The sequence below is a fragment of the Pangasianodon hypophthalmus genome, chromosome 28, assembly GCF_027358585.1.
Source record: "Pangasianodon hypophthalmus isolate fPanHyp1 chromosome 28, fPanHyp1.pri, whole genome shotgun sequence".
NCBI lineage: Eukaryota > Metazoa > Chordata > Actinopteri > Siluriformes > Pangasiidae > Pangasianodon > Pangasianodon hypophthalmus.
In genome coordinates, this window is record NC_069737.1 from 13,433,306 (window position 1) to 13,450,575 (window position 17,270).

The following is a 17,270-nucleotide window of genomic DNA, read 5'->3' on the forward strand; positions in this document are numbered from 1 at the left end:
GTCCAACATGATAAAATCAAGCTTCCTGAAATGTGGCTCATATGGTCATGTGATCTTCTGTACACTTTGTGCCACTGGCTAAAAATAATAAGAGACCAAGACACAGTTACAGCAATGTAGAAGTGGGCAGAAAATCGCTCTTCCAAAAGTAAGTCCAAAAAAAGTTATAATAATAATAATAATAATACATTTTATTTATAGAGCGCTTTGCGAGATACTCAAAGATGCTTTTACAGAACAGAATTACAGTTGGTAATTGGTAAAATACAGTTGGTAAAATTACATAAGTTTACATACCCCTTGCCGAATCTGCAAAATGTTAATAATTACAAAAAAATGAGAGATCATAAAAATTGCATTGTGCTTTTCATTTAGTACCGAATAAGCTAGTTCACATAGCAGATGTTTACATATAATCCACAAGATACAATAATAACTGAATTTTTTTGTTTTTGTGAAAGTGTGTGTTACCTGGATGATCAACGGCTGTTTTTATGTTTTGTGATAGTTGTTCATCTTTTGATAGTTGTTAAATTTTTGAACTGGTTCATTTGTGTAAATTCAGTTATTATTTTGTCTTGTGGACTATATAAAAACATCTGCTATGTGAAAAAGCTTATTCAGGGCAGTATTTAAAAAAATAATTATTAATATTTTCCAAGGTGTATGTAAACTTATGACCCCAACTGTAAGTTTTATCTTCTTTTTAAATCCACACAAGCTTTATGAATGTTACACAGAATCATTCAAGCTACCTGATAGCTGCTATTGTGAGAATAAATGGGAAAGAAGTACAGCCTCAAGCTTCACATTCACAATTTCAGCTATTGACCTTCATGTGCTCAGTTAAATATTTTCATCTCACAAATCCCGACTACAGGGTGGTTACAGGGATAATCAGCCCAGGTCGATATGTTAGATTTAGCCTTGCTATAACCTGTTATAGCACAGTCCTCATTGTTGTAATCATTGGGTTCCCCGTCCCACCAGAACCTGAAAACACAGACAGAATCAGAATGTCTGTTATTTAACATCTGAAGCATCAGACTGAGAGAAAAACTGCATCATGAGTAAATTTCAGTTCAGTGATGTCTTACGCAGTGGTCAGTGGTTTACCGTCCACCCATTTAAATTCCCGCTCTGTCTCTCTGTCAGTCAGACCAATCCAAGCTTCAGTACTGCCAGTATAATTACTGATGAACTCCTGTAATTGTAATAGCACAATATGAATATAGATACTCACTTATTCTCTCTCTCTCTCTCTCTCTCTCTCTCTCTCTTTCTCACCTGTTCCTCTCTGCTGTTTATGATCACCAGGTCTGCTCCTCTCTCTCTGCAGTACTTTCTGCTCTCATTCCAGCTCTTCTTTTCAGTAGAAATGTTGTAAATGCTCGATCTGAAAACTCTCCATCCTTTTTTAGAGTATTTATATAAATATTGATGTATTCATTTGATAACATAATTTATTCATAATGCTTCAGAGATGATTTGATTTCCATCACTGTCTTTAAATCATGTTGCCTAATTTCAAGTGTATATAACTATCATTCTTAATAACTTTACCTAGTATAAATCAAGGCAAGACAACACAATGTAGAAATGAATGTTTTTTTTATCTCATCAGTAATATTTTAAGATTTTTGGATGAATTGAATTTATAACATGTCTTCTCTTAAATGTTACTAATAAAAATATTAGAGCAGGAAATGATTAGTTTCACATTTTAAACCACACCACATTGTGTTTTTATTACCACATAAAAAAAACAAAAAAAACCCAGGTTTCTTGTTGCCAGTGAGGCGCACACAAAAGAACTAATATCATTAACCAGGGTTGCCAGGTTTTCAGCTAAATTTCCAGTGCAACTACATCTCAAAATCCACGCAAAAGTTTTTTAAACTAGCCTAACTAGCCTAACTAGCCTAATGTGGTGTAAAAAAAACCTCATCCTATGCGCTCCTCCTCCCCTGAGTATGGTGCATCATGATTCCTGCCCCAAAGAGCCGCTATTATTACTTGTTGTAGTTCCCATTTTGACCACTAGGTGCAATAAATAAAACTATGAAGGTATTTTGGGAATTAACTATGGAGGTATTTTCTTGATTAAACAATAAAGAAATGGTTTTGCAGCAAAATATTTTGTAAAAGGATTTCTCACGAGAGTGTCATCACAAAAACAATACATTTTTGGTTTTATTAAATAAACAAATTTATGCATATTTAATTAGATGCAGTCTTATTTTTCCTAAATCAATGTAATTGAAAAAGTTCCACTATCAAAAAAAGAAAAAATAAATCTGTAAGAGCAATCAACTGCCAAAGATTAACTGTGAAATCTATTATTTATTTATTTATTTATAGATTTTTTTTAATCCTATTCACCTGTAGCATCTTGCCTTAAAAATGAATGAAATAATTTCTGGTGTAGATGCGAGTATTTAACATTTCACATAAACACAGTATTCACCTACCAAGTTTTGAAATTGCACTGTGCAGTTCGGAGTTCTCCATCAGGTTGTTGTATCTGGTCTGTAGCTGGTCTTTTTCTGTACTCACGTTATTGAATTTGATCCACAGCACCGTGATGCCAGTCAGTAGGAGAACACACAGCAGCAGCACACACACTGTGGTCAGTTTGTAACATCTGCTCCATGTTTCTCCTAGAGATGAATGAACACAGATGCACACTTATTATCTTTTAAGCTTATCACTTGTCACACTGTACAAAATGAAAAACCCAAATAAAATTCTATAACAGACTGTGCGAGAACTGTGTTCTCCATGTAAAGATCCTCTAACGATAGACCTACAAGTAAAGAAAATGACTATGTTCCCTCTTACGATTTCTGCTGTAACATGAAGATGGAAAGGTCAGAGTTTAGCATCACCAGCATGAATCCATGAATCCAAACTGCCCTGTGTGAACAGTTCAGGCTGGTGGTGGCGGTGTAACGGTGTGGGGAATGTTTTCTTAGCACACATCGGGGCCTTTAATTGCCAGTTGAGCATTGTTTGAATGCCACAGCCTATTTGAGTATGATCATGAGAAAACAAGGAAATGAAAGTATTGTCTTTCTTTCTTTCTCATTTCGTTTCCTTCCTCATTTTAATGGCAGATATCTACCTTAAGCAATCCAGTACTTCTACAATGTACTTCTCCTTTTCCTTACTTCTTAAAACTATAAGAAATGGAGTGGTTATTTCATAACATCTCATAGTACATATTGGGATGCATATGATTTGTTTTGGTGATGCACTGATTTGGTGATCTGCTTTATATTCAACCATTGTAAAGATATTTTAAATAACATGTGCTGTTACATCTGAATGGCATATCAATGCAATTAAAAATGAACAAATTTCATATTCAGGTTTTTTTCTTTTAATTTATTACATTTAGCATTTTACATTTTCTTTTTTTTTTTTTTACAGTATACCTAGCTTACTTTTGTTTCATTTGCTTACATAACCACATACAAAGCAAATAATGTGATAACACAGAGAGAGAGAGAGAGAGAGAGAGAGAGAGAGAGAGAGAGAGAGAGAGAGAATATGAATGCATTTCTTAATATTTAACAAAAATTGTTAATTGTTTTTTAAAGAGAATGACATTTTTTAAAAAATCAATTTGCTTATGTTAACAGTTAACAGCTATAAACAGTCATTCCCTCACTTTCTCTTGACTTCAAAAAGAAAGAAAATTGCAGCTAGACATGTTACCAAGAAACCGTAAAGCAAAATGTAATTTATTCTTTGATACTAATGTTTGGAAAACTCAAAGTTGCAGTGTTACGTATGACTGTGACAAAGCGCAGACACTGGCGATTCCTTCCAAAAATATGTTAAATAAATGTTTACTGACAGAAAACCTTACCATATCAACAAGTAGACATTTTTATTTGTTAAATACCAACATGTTTTTAATCCATTTATTTACTCTTAGATTATGTGGAGCAGTGAATGTATTGCCTTCTGACCAATCACAAGAGCTGTACTATAATATTCATTCATTGACTCTAGTCTTAATGTTTTGCAACCCGAGTGTTTCATTTCTTACACATCACTATGCAATATACACTTTAAAACCTGCGTACCTGTGTGTTCAGTCTGTAGGCTTTTCTCTTTTCTCGTGGCTTCTGTTTCTTCTTTATGGTCATGACCTCTAACAGTGTCTGCACTGTCATAGATTTCCACTACTATTTCTCTGTGCTCTCCTCTTTTCTCAGTGTAGTTCACATACTCAGAATCTAGCTCAGACATCTCTGATCTCTAAAAGACTGAAGTACTGTGTCTCTGCCTGCATCCATCAACCTCCGCTTTGTGTGTATAGGTTGTAACAACACAGGCCACTTATTGCGCTGGTGAATAGTGAAATCATAATTGTGTAATGCTGTTAAATGAGGAAGTCATCAGGCGTCAGCAGAACTCAATTCCAACTGTATAATTCCAGAAGAATTGTTCGTGTATTATTGGGTACAGGATTGTCATTGATGTTATGTCAGCACCGGAGTAGGCCCTGAACTCCAATTCCCAGAATCCTTCACAGCCTCAGAACATATTCTGAGTCTCATTCTCGTCACCCACATCCACTATCACATATACCTTCACCTGATTACTGATCTCACACACACCTGGATTCAGTCTGCACACACACACACATACACACAGTGTGAAGTTTCTCTCTGAGTTCATGCACAGTGAAACTAAGTCTTCCATTCTGGTTTTGTCTTTGTTTGCTGATCACCTGATTCATGCCTGTTTCTCACCCTGCTTTTGATTGACTTATTGGATCAGCTTACTTCTTGGTCCCAAGTCTGCCTTCATTTGCAACCATCTCTGCTCGATTGTAATCGCTGACAAAATGGTGTGGTATAAGAGGAACAAAACATGTCAGGATGTGCTATAAATGTTAAATAATGAACTTTGATGTGATATGTGTAACTCCACTTTGAGCCAGGCCACATCACATTTCCCTCTTGTTGATTATTTTGCTATAACCACATGCCCCTAAGTATTTCATTTCTTATGTAATATTATATAACTATTTACAAAAAAGGAAACAGTTAGGATTGGTGTTATCAAGTGAGGAATAATGAGGTGATTGAGCTTATTTTACTGCTTTGTCAATATATAACCGTAGCACAAGACATGACTCTCTGATGCAATTCATTGCTTAACCTCAGTTCTGCTGGAGACTTCCTTATTTAGTAGCAACGCTAAAGGCAACAGGGGCTTAGGAAACAATAATAACCAAGCAGGGAAAAAAGGCAAAAGGGACGGCTTAAATACACAGAACGGCAACAAGACACAGGTGAAAGCAATGACACCAATTACAACAAAGATAAACTAAGGCAGGGTGACATCTAGTGGAGAAAAAAACATAACACAACAAAAAAACAGAAAAAAGGACCAAAACTCTGACACAAAGTGCTGCTTTACATAGATAGACTGAGAGTCCATCTTCATTTTTGAGTATTTTTGTTTTAAATAAAAAGATGTCTTCTGATTATGTAATAATGTTTAAGGAGAGAGGAGGATACATAGAGAGGGTGGTGCAACTCTATGGGAGTAGTGCAGATCCCAAAACAGAGACAGAGGACAGCAAAACAAAGGGAAATCTAAAAACATGACACAAAATTTTAACATTTGACCTAATGAAAGAAGGTGAGATAAATTGTGTGATGAACTAAAATGAGAACGAATAATGTATGTAATGCAACATACAGTATCTATCATAAATTGAAGATTAATCAGAAATCTATTGATGTATATCAATAATAATTGTCATGGATTATTTCCAGGCATTATTTAAGGTAACTGACATATCATTGTGAAATAATTTTATATATAGCTTTTAATCTACATGTATATACACTGATCAGCCATAAAATTAAAACCACTGACAGGTGAAGTGAATAACATTGAATGTCTCGTTACAATGGCACCTTTCAAGGGGTGGGATGTATTAGGCAGCAAGTGAACAGTAATTTCTTGAAGTAGATGTGCTGGATGCAGGAAAAATGGGCAATTGTAAGGATCTGAGCGCATTTGACAAGGGCCAAATTGTGATGGCTAGATGACTGGGTCAGAGCATCTCCAGAACAGCAGGTCTTGTCGCTATCAGTTTGTAGATTTAAACGGTGACCACTCAGCACGTTATCGAGTAGAATATGGCGTTCCGCAGGGTTCAGTCTTAGGCCCACTGCTTTTCACGTTATACATGCTCCCTTTAGGTAACATAATCCGCAAACATAATATTAGCTTCCATTGTTATGCTGATGACACACAGTTATACGTCTCAGCTAGGCCAGATGAGAATAGCCAGTTAAAGAAAGTTGAGGCATGTGCGATAGACATAAGAGACTGGATGCTAAGCAACTTTCTCCTGCTAAACCCAGAAAAAACAGAGGTTCTGGTACTGGGACCACAAGCCGCTAGAAGTAAGTTTAGAGATCACACTGTTACTTTAGATGGTCTCTCTGTTTCAAGTAGTCTAACAGTAAAAGATCTCGGTGTGATTATAGACTCTAATCTCTCATTTGAGGCGCATGTAGATAATGTAAGCAGGTTAGCATTTTTCCACCTCAGAAATATCGCTAAGATTAGAAATATACTTTCGCTAAGTGATGCTGAAAAACTAGTCATGCATTTATCACGTCCAGATTAGATTACTGTAACGCTTTACTATCTGGATGCTCGTCTAGATGCATAAATAAGCTTCAGATAGTTCAGAACGCAGCAGCGAGGGTCCTGACTAGGACTAGGAAGTAAGAGCATATCACGCCAGTCTTATCTACATCTACACTGGCTCCCAGTAAGATTCCGCATCGATTTTAAAATATTACTCCTAACCTATAAAGCATTAAACGGTCTCGCGCCGCAGTATTTAAGCGATATGTTAGTACCTTACGTTCCGCCACGCCTACTTCGCTCTAAGGATACAGGCTGTCTATCAGTACCACGCATTGCCAAAACCACGGCAGGGGGCAGAGCTTTCTCTTACCAAGCCCCAAAATTATGGAATAGTCTCCCAGTTAATGTACGTGAAGCAGACACGGTCTCAGTGTTTAAGTCGAGGTTGAAGACTTATTTATTTAACCTAGCATTTAGCGACTAGTGTTTTTATCAAAGGAGTAGATCTGGGGGACTCGTGGATGTTGAGTTTTATCTCCACACGGTGACTGTGAGTGTACCTAACCACTTTCCTTCTCCTTCTGCCGAGCTACACTCCTGAGCTGCCGGTGATCCAGACCTCCCCCCCTTCACTCTGGACCTGTCCACCGGCAATGCTTCATACTGCCACGAAAACGCTTCAGCTGTTTTCCATGGACTACACCAACACACATTGTGCTCACACACACGCACACTACAGTGTAAACCCATATGAGGATGGGTTCTCTGTTGAGCCTGGTTCCTCTCAAGGTTTCTTCCTATCACCATCTCAGGGAGCTTTTCCTTGCCACCGTCGCCCTGCTTGCTCATCAGAGACGGCACACACTCACACTTCACTTTACTTTTGTTTGTGTAAAGCTGCTTTGAGACAATGACCTTTGTAAAAAGCGCTATACAAATAAAAATGAATTGAATTGAATTGTGGGGTGTTCCCAGAAAGCAGTGGTTAGTACCTACCAAAAGTGGTCCAAGGAAGGACAACCGGTGAATCAGCAACAGGGCCATGGACACCCAACGCTCACTGATGTACATGGGGAGTGTAGGCTAGGCTGTCTGGTCCGATCCCACAGAAGAGCTACTGTAGCACAAATTGCTTAGAAAGTTCATGCTGGCTGTGATAGAAAGATGCCAGAACACAGTGCATCTCAGCTTGCTGCGTATGGGGCTGTGTAGCTGCAGACCTGTCAGAGTGCCCATGCTGACCCCTGTCCACCACTAAAAGCACCTGCTGTTGTTGTTAATTCATGCATTTGTTTTATGAACATCAGATCTGGATCACAGAGCAATGGGAGAAGGTGGCCTGGTCTGATGAATCATGTTTTCTTTTACATCATGTGGACAGCCAAGTGCGTGTGTATCACTTACCTGGGGAAGAGATGGCACCAGGATGCACAACAGAGTAATACCCATTTCAATGAGATTGAAGCTTATTATCTGCTATTTAACACTAATCCTGTAGATGGCACAGAGCCAGCAGTGATAGCAAGGCCTCTGGTTCTGGCAAGGGTCAAAAGGCAAAGCAATTGAAGAAAACGCCAGAACATTTAACACACTAATCTGTGTCCGGGTTTTCTATCACTCTGTCAGTTACCCCAGCCCAGGCAACCCTGCGTGAGGCCGGTAACAAATGCAATCTAGAACTATAAATAATGCACATACTAGAGTCACATTAATAAATGAATCAATTAGGATGCATGTACATATGTCTTAATTTAATACAAAACTGCATTTTGTTTCTAAATCTTTTGGCTTTCCATAGTCACAGCTCTAGCTCACTGTCTCAGAACATGCCATGAGGAAGACTCTGAGGTGAGTGAACAGCAGAAAGGCAGCGGGCCCAGACAATATCCCCAGAATGGTTCTAAAAACCTAGCCCTACTGCTCACCACTATTTTCAACCTGTCCCTGACAGTCTGTTGTCCCTACATGCTTTAAGAGATCCACTTTTATCCCTGTACCCAAGACATCCATTCCAGCTGAGCTGAACAATTACCGTTCAGTGGCTCTGACCTCTGTGGTGACTTATCAAAGACCTCATCCGCTCCTGTCTCTCCAGGACACTAGACCCACTCCAGTTCACTTACTGATCAAACAGAATGATGCTAGCCTTCAGGACATCTACACCAGGCGGTGCAGGTCCAGAGCAGCAAAGATCTTCAAGGATCCCACACACCCCTACAACAACAGACTATTCCGGTGACTTTGGTCTAGGAAAACTATTTTCAAGCTCAGGAGTGGTCCAGAGAATCGGTCCCCAGTCCCCATGGAAAAGGTGGTCTGGGTTATGCTTTAATCAAACTGCAGCACAGTCCATGAGGTGTGGAATCTGTCTATGCTTGGAGTCCTCATGCTGAGTAACATAATTGGTTCAATTTGTCATGTTACCACTTTTGTGATGCTGGGGAAAGAGTTGTTATGGTTAATTTATATACTGATATATAAAACCAGGCATTCATAGGACTGGGGCACTGTAATTATTCACTTTTGGCCCAAATAGAAGAGACAGAAAACCCCACAGTTAAAAGCACAGCTTAAAAGGAACAAGCAAATTTAAGAAAGGGGAAATGGGCCTTTCAGTAGAAAGACACATTTTCATTAGTTCGCTCTTGACTCACAGTGATGGTAATGCCAAGTAGCACACAAAGGAAGCACTGTTCGTCCTGTTCCTTTGGCCCAAAGGAAAATAATAGTAATAAAAAGCAAACAGACAAACATAGTGCACGCCTTTTTGCAAGCCTGAGTGCACAAAAGTGATGTATGGATTGCGCAATTCTCGATTCGATCGATAACAGAAGGAATGTGAACGCAAACCTGCAATTATGAGCATATTATATATCGTTCTTATTATGCCGTTGATGAGGCCTCATGATATAATACATTGGTCAACACTACTTTTTTTATTGGTGAGCTACTGATAGATATGGGAACAAATACTACCAACCTAGAGAGAACAACATTAATAAATGTTATCAAAGCTATTGAAGTGGCCTTTGCAGGCAGCAGCAATTAACGTAAAGCGTGTGTGTGTGCGTTTGTGTGTGTGTGGGTATGTACCTGAGGTTGTAGTTTTCGAATGGGTTCTGGTCACCCGAGTCTCCAGAACATCTTCATTCACATAGATAGCTTCGTATGTGTCCTTTAAGTCAGCTGATCTGTTGTCTGCTGAAGTTCTTGAGTTCGCATAAACATTTCCAGTCATGTCTATTTCTGTTTTCCCTGATCAGCCTTCATTCTGTGTAATGTGCAGGTCTGTTTTGTCTCCGCTGCAGCTCGCACAGAGTAACTCTGTATATGTGCTGTTGTTGAACATATATGTCTGTGCTCTGTTGTCTGGAAAGGAAGTAGAGAGCCACATAAACCACAGACAGTGCTTTCAGAAGCCCATCTCTGTACATGCTCACTTTAGTGTCTATGTGTATTTACACTGAGGTGTGCATATGGTCCCTGTTTGAGAATGAGATTTCACTTCTCTTTACAGGTTCTGATTCTTTATGCCTGGTTGTGCATGTTCTGTTAATGTTGATGTCCTGCATCTCTGGATAAAGGCCTTTATCAGAATCACCTAATCATCTCCTCTCTTTCTGCTAGACTTCTTTAACTCAGAGATGATCACGTTCAGAGTTCTAGATCAGCTAGAGTTCATTTGTTACATTTTATGTATTTCTGATGGTGAGCATTCACCCCTGTGCTGTTTGCTTAATGTCAGTGAGCCAGTTAAAACTATGGTAAAAAAAAAAAGAAAACTGAAACTCAGTGTGGTTTCCTTTGTAATATGCAACTCCCCCAACACACACACACACACACACACACACACACACACACACACATAGAGCGGAAATCCAGTGATACATTGTAAATTATGACCAGCAAAGGGCTCAGAGGGGACAGTTAACATTAATAATGAATAAAACATAACAGGGTGTGCTGCTATAGGGAAATAATCAATGAAACTTGATGAATGTCAGTTGAAAACCCATCAGTCTGTCCCCTTTGAGTAGCCAATGATGCCACATCCATTTTATGATAGACTTTTATAGTCAACTCAGCAAAAACTCAAAAAAAAAAAAATCCAATCACACAGGTTTCATTTCAGGGATGTCTATATTCTGAGATCATTGCTCCATTTTAATTTCACTTTCAGATTTTTTTTTCCACACTTCCCTGAAACATGATGAAGTGTCCTAATCGAAGAGGTGTCTGTAAAAGGCCACAATCGAGAGACATTTGAAATCAACCGAATGAGTAACATCAACACTTCTGAGACTGTTATGCATGTGTTCTTTGTGTACAAATTTGCAATTTTATTTAATGTAAAGAATTCAGTGTCTACACAATGTCTAACTCTAAAGAGAGCAGGTACAGAGGGGAGCTTCTGAAAGTTCTGTGTGGTTTGTGTGGCTCTCACCTCAACTTCCTGTACTGAGAACAGAGCATATATTTAACGCTGAGAGCAGGAAACTTCAGTTGAGATAAGAGAACTGGACATAACAGACTGCTAAGGGTTCCAGTATTACAGAAGAAAACAGAAATGGAGATGTCAAAGTCAGGAATTTCAGGAGACAACAGATCAGCCGACGTAAAGAACAATGATGCATGTGATGTATGTGTAAATGATGATTTATATGAAGATATGACCGGATACCATAAGAGAACTGTGACTTCAGGTACACACAGACATGCACATATTCACACACAGTTGGACACTTTTATTGTTTTTTTTTTCTTTTACTTAAATGAAGGAATGAATCATCAGTAACACTATGTAGATAACCCTAAGACTGTGTTACTTTCTAGCTTCCAAAACAAACACTGCATGGAACAGATGTTACAGAGTGACTGCAGTGGGTGCAGTGCTGTTGTGTGTTCTCCTGGTGACTGCCATCACAGTGCTGTGGATCAAATTCATCAACCTGACTACTGAAAACAACCAACTACAGACCAGATACAACAACCTGATTATAGAGAGAGACCAGTTACAGACCAGATACGACAACCTGACTATAGAGAGAGACCAGTTACAGACCAGATACGACAACCTGACTATAGAGAGAGACCAGTTACAGCGGGAGAGATCTGGACTGCACAGTGCACTTTCTAAACTTGGTAAGTGAATATTGTACATATGCAGAATGTTAAAAACTCACCTTTACATTCACATCTGAAGCATTATCACTAAAGCATTAGCATTAAATCATCATAGTGCCAAAATCCTTTTATGCAAGTGAATTAATATCTATGTAAATACTCTATACAAGGATGGAGATTTTTCAGATCGAGCATTTACAACATTTCTACTGAAAATAAGTACTGGGATGACAGCAGAAAGTACTGCACAGACACAGGAGCAGACCTGGTGATCATAAACAGCACAGAGGAACAGGTGAGAGAGAGAGAGAGAGAGAGAATAAGTGAGTATCTATATTCATATTGTGCTATTACAATTACAGGAGTTCATCAGTAAATATTTTGGCGGTACTGAAGCTTGGATTGGTCTGACTGACAGAGAGACAGAGGGGGAATTTAAATGGGTGGACGGTAAACCACTGACCACTGAGTAAGACATCACTGAACTGAAATTTACTCATGATGCAGTTTTTATCTCAGTCTGATGCTTTAGATGTGAAATAACAGACATTCTGATTCTGTCTGTGCTTTCAGGTTCTGGTGGGACGGGGAACCCAATGATTTTGGAAGCAGAGAGGACTGTGTTATAACAGGCTATAGCAAGGCTAAATCTAACATATCAACTTGGGCTGATTATCCCTGTGACCACTCTGTAGTCGGGATTTGTGAGATGAAAATATTTAACTGAGCACATGAAGGTCAATAGCTGAAATTGAAACAGTATATCTTAAAATGGCCCCCCATGTCTTAGCTTTTGCTTATGCCTAATGGTCAACAACTCTGACATGTGTGCCAACTTTCATGAAATTTTAAGCATGCTAAGAGCCTCAAAAAGGCTCGAAAAGAGTATTATGTTTGATGCATTACCACGGCAACACTAGTTAAGATATGAAGAATCCTTTTGCAATTTTACATCAGCTGTGTCTCGACATTACTCTGACCAAGTTTGAAGCGATTAGGTTAAATGTAAGAAGGCTATTTAAGAGCCTGTTTTAAGTCACACAGTTCCTGCTGCCAGTTGGTGGCGCTATGACCTTGACTCACAATAGTCACATCCATGTGATCAGCCCCAATGACCAAACATACAGCTCAAACTTGATCTAAATCACTCAGTGCATGCAAAAGATACAAGACACTTCCTGTTTCCCTTTGTTCACCATAAATTTATTGCCTTGCCATGGCGAAACTGCTCGAGATATCAAAAATCCCTTCATAATTTAGCATCCTCAATGTCTTGGTATAATGTTGACCAAGTTTGGTGAACTTCGCATGAATCCCCTAGGAGGAGTATTTCAAAAGTTCAGAGCCTACAATTTTCAAAAAATTCACATTAAATCCAAAATAATCTACTTCCTGTTGGGTGGAGCTAATGACATTTTGAAAGTTGTCCAGCTTGATGAGAACAAAATATGTACCGAGTTTGGTGACTGTGGGTGAAACTGACCCCACCACTTTAGTCAAAATGGGGCAATACAGAGCCCCCGTCCATGCCCATGTATTATCTTTTGCCTACGCCTAATGGCAGACAACTCTGACGTGTACCAGCTTTCATGAAATTTTAAGCATAATAAGAGCCTCAAAATCACCCAAAAAGAATATTAATGTTTGTGTTACCATGGCAACACTATTTAAGATATCAAAAATCCTTTCACAATTTTCCATCAGGTTGCACAGGTAGTCCAGCTCCTCAAGGATGGCACATCCATACATGCCGTCGCAAGTACGTTTGGTGTGTCTCCCAGCACAGTTTGAAGTGCATGAAGAAGATACCAGGAGACAGGCCGTTACACGAGGAGAGCTGGACAGGGCAGCAGGAGGACCGGTATTTGCTCCTTTGTTTGAGGAGAAACAGGAGGAGCACTTTCAGAGCCCTACAAAATGACCTCCAGCAGGCTACTGGTTTGCATGTTTCTGACCAAACTGTCAGAAACAGAGGACATCAGGTCCTCCATGAGGGTGGCATGAGGACCCAATGTCCTCTAGTGGGACCTGTGCTCACAGCCCAGCACTGTGCAGCTCGATTGGCATTTGCCAGAGAACACCAAAATTGGCAGGCCCGCCGTTGGCGCCCCTTTCTCTTCACGGATGAGAGCAGGTTCATACTGAGCATATGTGACAGACGTGAAAGAGGCTGGAGATGCCGTGGGGAATGTTATGCTGCCTGCAACATCATTCAGCATGACCGTTTTGGCGGTGGGTCAGCGATGGCCTGGGGAGGAATATCCTTGGAGGGTCGCACAGACCTCCACGTGCTAGCCGTACCGCTGTTAGGTATCAGGATGAAATCCTCAGAGCCATTGTCAGACCTTACGCTGGTGCAGTGCACCAGGGTTCCTCCTGGTGCATGACAATGCCTGGCCTCATGTGGCCAGAATGTGTAGGCAGTTTCTGGATGATAAGACATTGATGCCATTGACTGGCCCTCATGTTCCCCAGACCTGAATCCAATTGAGAACCTCTGGGACATTATGTATCAGAGCATCTAAAGTCACCAAGTAACACCACAGAGTGTACAGGAGCTCACTGATGCCCTGATCAAGGTCTGGGAGGAGATCCCCCTGGACACCATCCGCCATCTCATCAGGAGCATGCACAGACGTTATCGGGAGTGCGTCCAGGCACGTGGGGGCCATATACACTACTGACTTACATTGAGTTGCTGTGATGAAATTCATGCAAGTTGGATCAGCCTGCAATTTCAATTTTTTTACTTTGATGTTTGGTGTGATTTTGAATCCAGCCCTCAATGTGCTGATGACTTTGGTTTCCATTGACCATTGTGACATCATTTTGTTCTCAACAAATTACACAATGTATATAAATAAAGATTTTCAACTTGAATATTTCGTTCATCTAGCTATATATACACAGTCAGGTTCAGAAGTATTTGGACAATGACAGAGTTTTTGTGATATTGCCTTTATACACCACCACAATGGAGTTGAAATAAAACAATCAAGATGTGATCAAAGTGTAGACTTTCAGCTTTATTTTAAGAGGCTCCACAAAAATATGGCATTTACCATTTGGGAATTGGCAACAAAGTACCTCCATTTTCAGGGGCTCAAAAGTATTTGGACAAAGTGACATAATTGTAAATATAACCAGAATTTTAGTCCTTTGCAGTCAATGACTGCCTGAAGTCTGGAGCCCATGTTCTCAAAACACAAATTCTGAGTTCCCTCCCTGGAGATGCTTTGCCGGGCCTTCACTGCACCCACCTTCAGTTGCTGCTTGTTTGTGGTTCTTTCTGCCCTCAGTCTTGTCTTCAGTAAGTGAAAAGCAGCTCTATTGGGTTGAGATCAGGTGACTGACTTGGCCATTGAAGAATATTCCATTTCTTTGCCTTCAAAAATTCTTGAGTTGATTTCGCAGTATGTTTAAGGTCATTATCCACCTGCACTGTGAAGCGGCGTCCTATCAGTTTTGTAGCATTTGGCTGAATGTGAGCAGAGAGTATAGCCCTATACACCTCTGAATTCATCTTGCTACTTCTGTCAACAGTCACATCATCAATAAACACCAGTGTGCCCGTTCCATTGGCAGCCATACATGCCCATGCCATAACACTGCCTCCACCATGTTTGACACATGATGTGGTATACTTTGGATCATGAGCTGTTCCTTTCTTTCGCCATACTTTTCTCGTCCCATCATTCTGGTACAAGTTAATCTTGGTTTCATCAGTCCAAAGAATCTTATTCCAGAACATGGGAGGCTTTTTAGATGTTTTTTGGCAAAGTCTAATCTGGCTTTCCTGTTCTTGAATGTTACCAGTGGTTTGCACCTTGTTGTAAACCCTCTGTATTTACATTCATGAAGGCGTCTCTTGATTGTAGATTTTGACAATGATACGCCTACCTTCTCCAGAGTATTCTTGATTTCTGTTGATGTTGTGAAGGGATTTTTCTTCACCAAGGAAAGGATTCTGCGATCATCCACTTTAGCTGTCTTCTGTGGTCTTCCAGGCTTTTCAATGTTGTTGAGCTCACCAGTGCTTTCTTTCTTTTTAAGAATGTACCCAACTGTTGATTTGGCCACAGCTAAAGTTTTTGCTATCTCTCTTATAGATTTATGTTGTTTTTTCAGCCTAATGATGGCCTCCTTCACTTGCATTGAGATCTCCTTGGACTTCGTATTGGTAGCTCCAGTCGAACAGCTGCCAAATGCCAACTTAAAACCTGATATCAACTCCAGACCTTTTATCTGCTTCATTTGTCTTGATGTAACGAGGAAATGGACCGCACCTGGTCAATTAACTTCTTGTCAGTCAGTTGTCCAAATGCCTTTGAGCCCCTGAAAATGGAAGTACTTGCTTAAAATGGCAATAATTCGTAAATAGTAAATGCCATATTTTTGTGGAACCTCTTAAAATAAAGCTGAAAGTCTACACTTCGATCACATCTTGATTGTTTTATTTCAAATCCATTGTGGTGGTGTAGAAAATCACAAAAACTCTGTCATGTCCTTATAACTGACCATGCTAACTATGCTGTTAAAAGCTTACTCTGTGTGTGTGTGTGTGTGTGTGTGTGTGTGTGTGTGTGTGTGTGTGTGAGAGAGAGAGAGAGAGAGAGAGAGAGAGATTAGTGCCTTGTTTTACCATACCTTGCTGATCTTGAGAGCGGCTGCTGGTCCCTTTTATACTCTCCACCCCGCCTTGCAGCCACGTGCTCTCATGCTGTCCAAAACAATTGTGGTGCTGAACCGCCACTGTCCTTTCAGCACCTTGGCGGCAGTCATGCTGCTGGCCCGCCGTCACAGTGGACGTTCTACAGCAGTAAATGTCCTAACGCCGCTTCACATCTGGCAGCATCATACCATCTCACCACTGATTTTTGTCCTATAGCACGTGCTTGAATATCATTTATCAATATACAATATAAAGAAAAACATGTACTTTGTCAACAAAAATGAATGATATCCTTTTGTTAAGTTATACCTTATTTTGATTAAAAAAAAAAGTATTTCCAATTAAATTTTGAAGAATAATCATGTTGAAAATAGTAAAGTAATAAACATGCAGTGGCAGCACTTCCATAGGGGCAGCTAAGGCAGCACCCCACCATTTATACAGTGGATATAAAAAGTCTACACACACCTGGTAAAATGGCAGGTTTTTGTGATGCAAAAAAAAATGAAACCAAGATAAATCATGTCAACGTGAAATTGCAGTGTATAAAAATTAAGTGAAAAACAATCAGAAACCTTAAAAAATTAAAAACTTAAAATAACCTGTTTGCATAAGTGTGCACCTGTTGATTATATTACAGCACGCAGTCTTTTTGGCTAAGAGTCTATCAGCGTGGCACATCTTGACTTGTCAATATTTTCTCACTCTTTCTTGCAAAAATATTCTGGATCCATCAAACTGTGAGGGCATCTCCTGTGCACAGCCTGCTTCAGGTCACCCCACAGATTTTTAGTTGGATTCAGGTCTGGGCTCTGGCTAGGCCATTCAGAAACATTGATCT

General features: G+C 39.7%; 1 protein-coding gene across 2 annotated transcripts; it reads right to left on the minus strand.

Annotated features, from left to right (window-relative positions):
* Positions 1–170: 170 nt before the first annotated feature.
* LOC128317644 (C-type lectin domain family 4 member C-like) lies at positions 171–9,972 on the minus strand. 2 transcript variants are annotated; one of them, XM_053230863.1, is made up of 5 exons: positions 9,727–9,972; positions 2,472–2,660; positions 1,288–1,412; positions 1,098–1,204; positions 171–993 (listed from the first exon to the last, which is right to left on the minus strand). In XM_053230863.1, the coding sequence occupies exons 1-5, from the start codon at positions 9,869–9,871 to the stop codon at positions 843–845; spliced, it is 717 nt and encodes a 238-aa protein (XP_053086838.1). In that variant the 5' UTR covers positions 9,872–9,972; the 3' UTR covers positions 171–842. The 2 variants fall into 2 exon arrangements, with proteins under 2 accessions (XP_053086838.1, XP_053086837.1); XM_053230862.1 differs by lacking the exon at positions 9,727–9,972 and adding an exon at positions 4,095–4,404.
* Between the last annotated feature and the right edge of the window lie 7,298 nt (positions 9,973–17,270).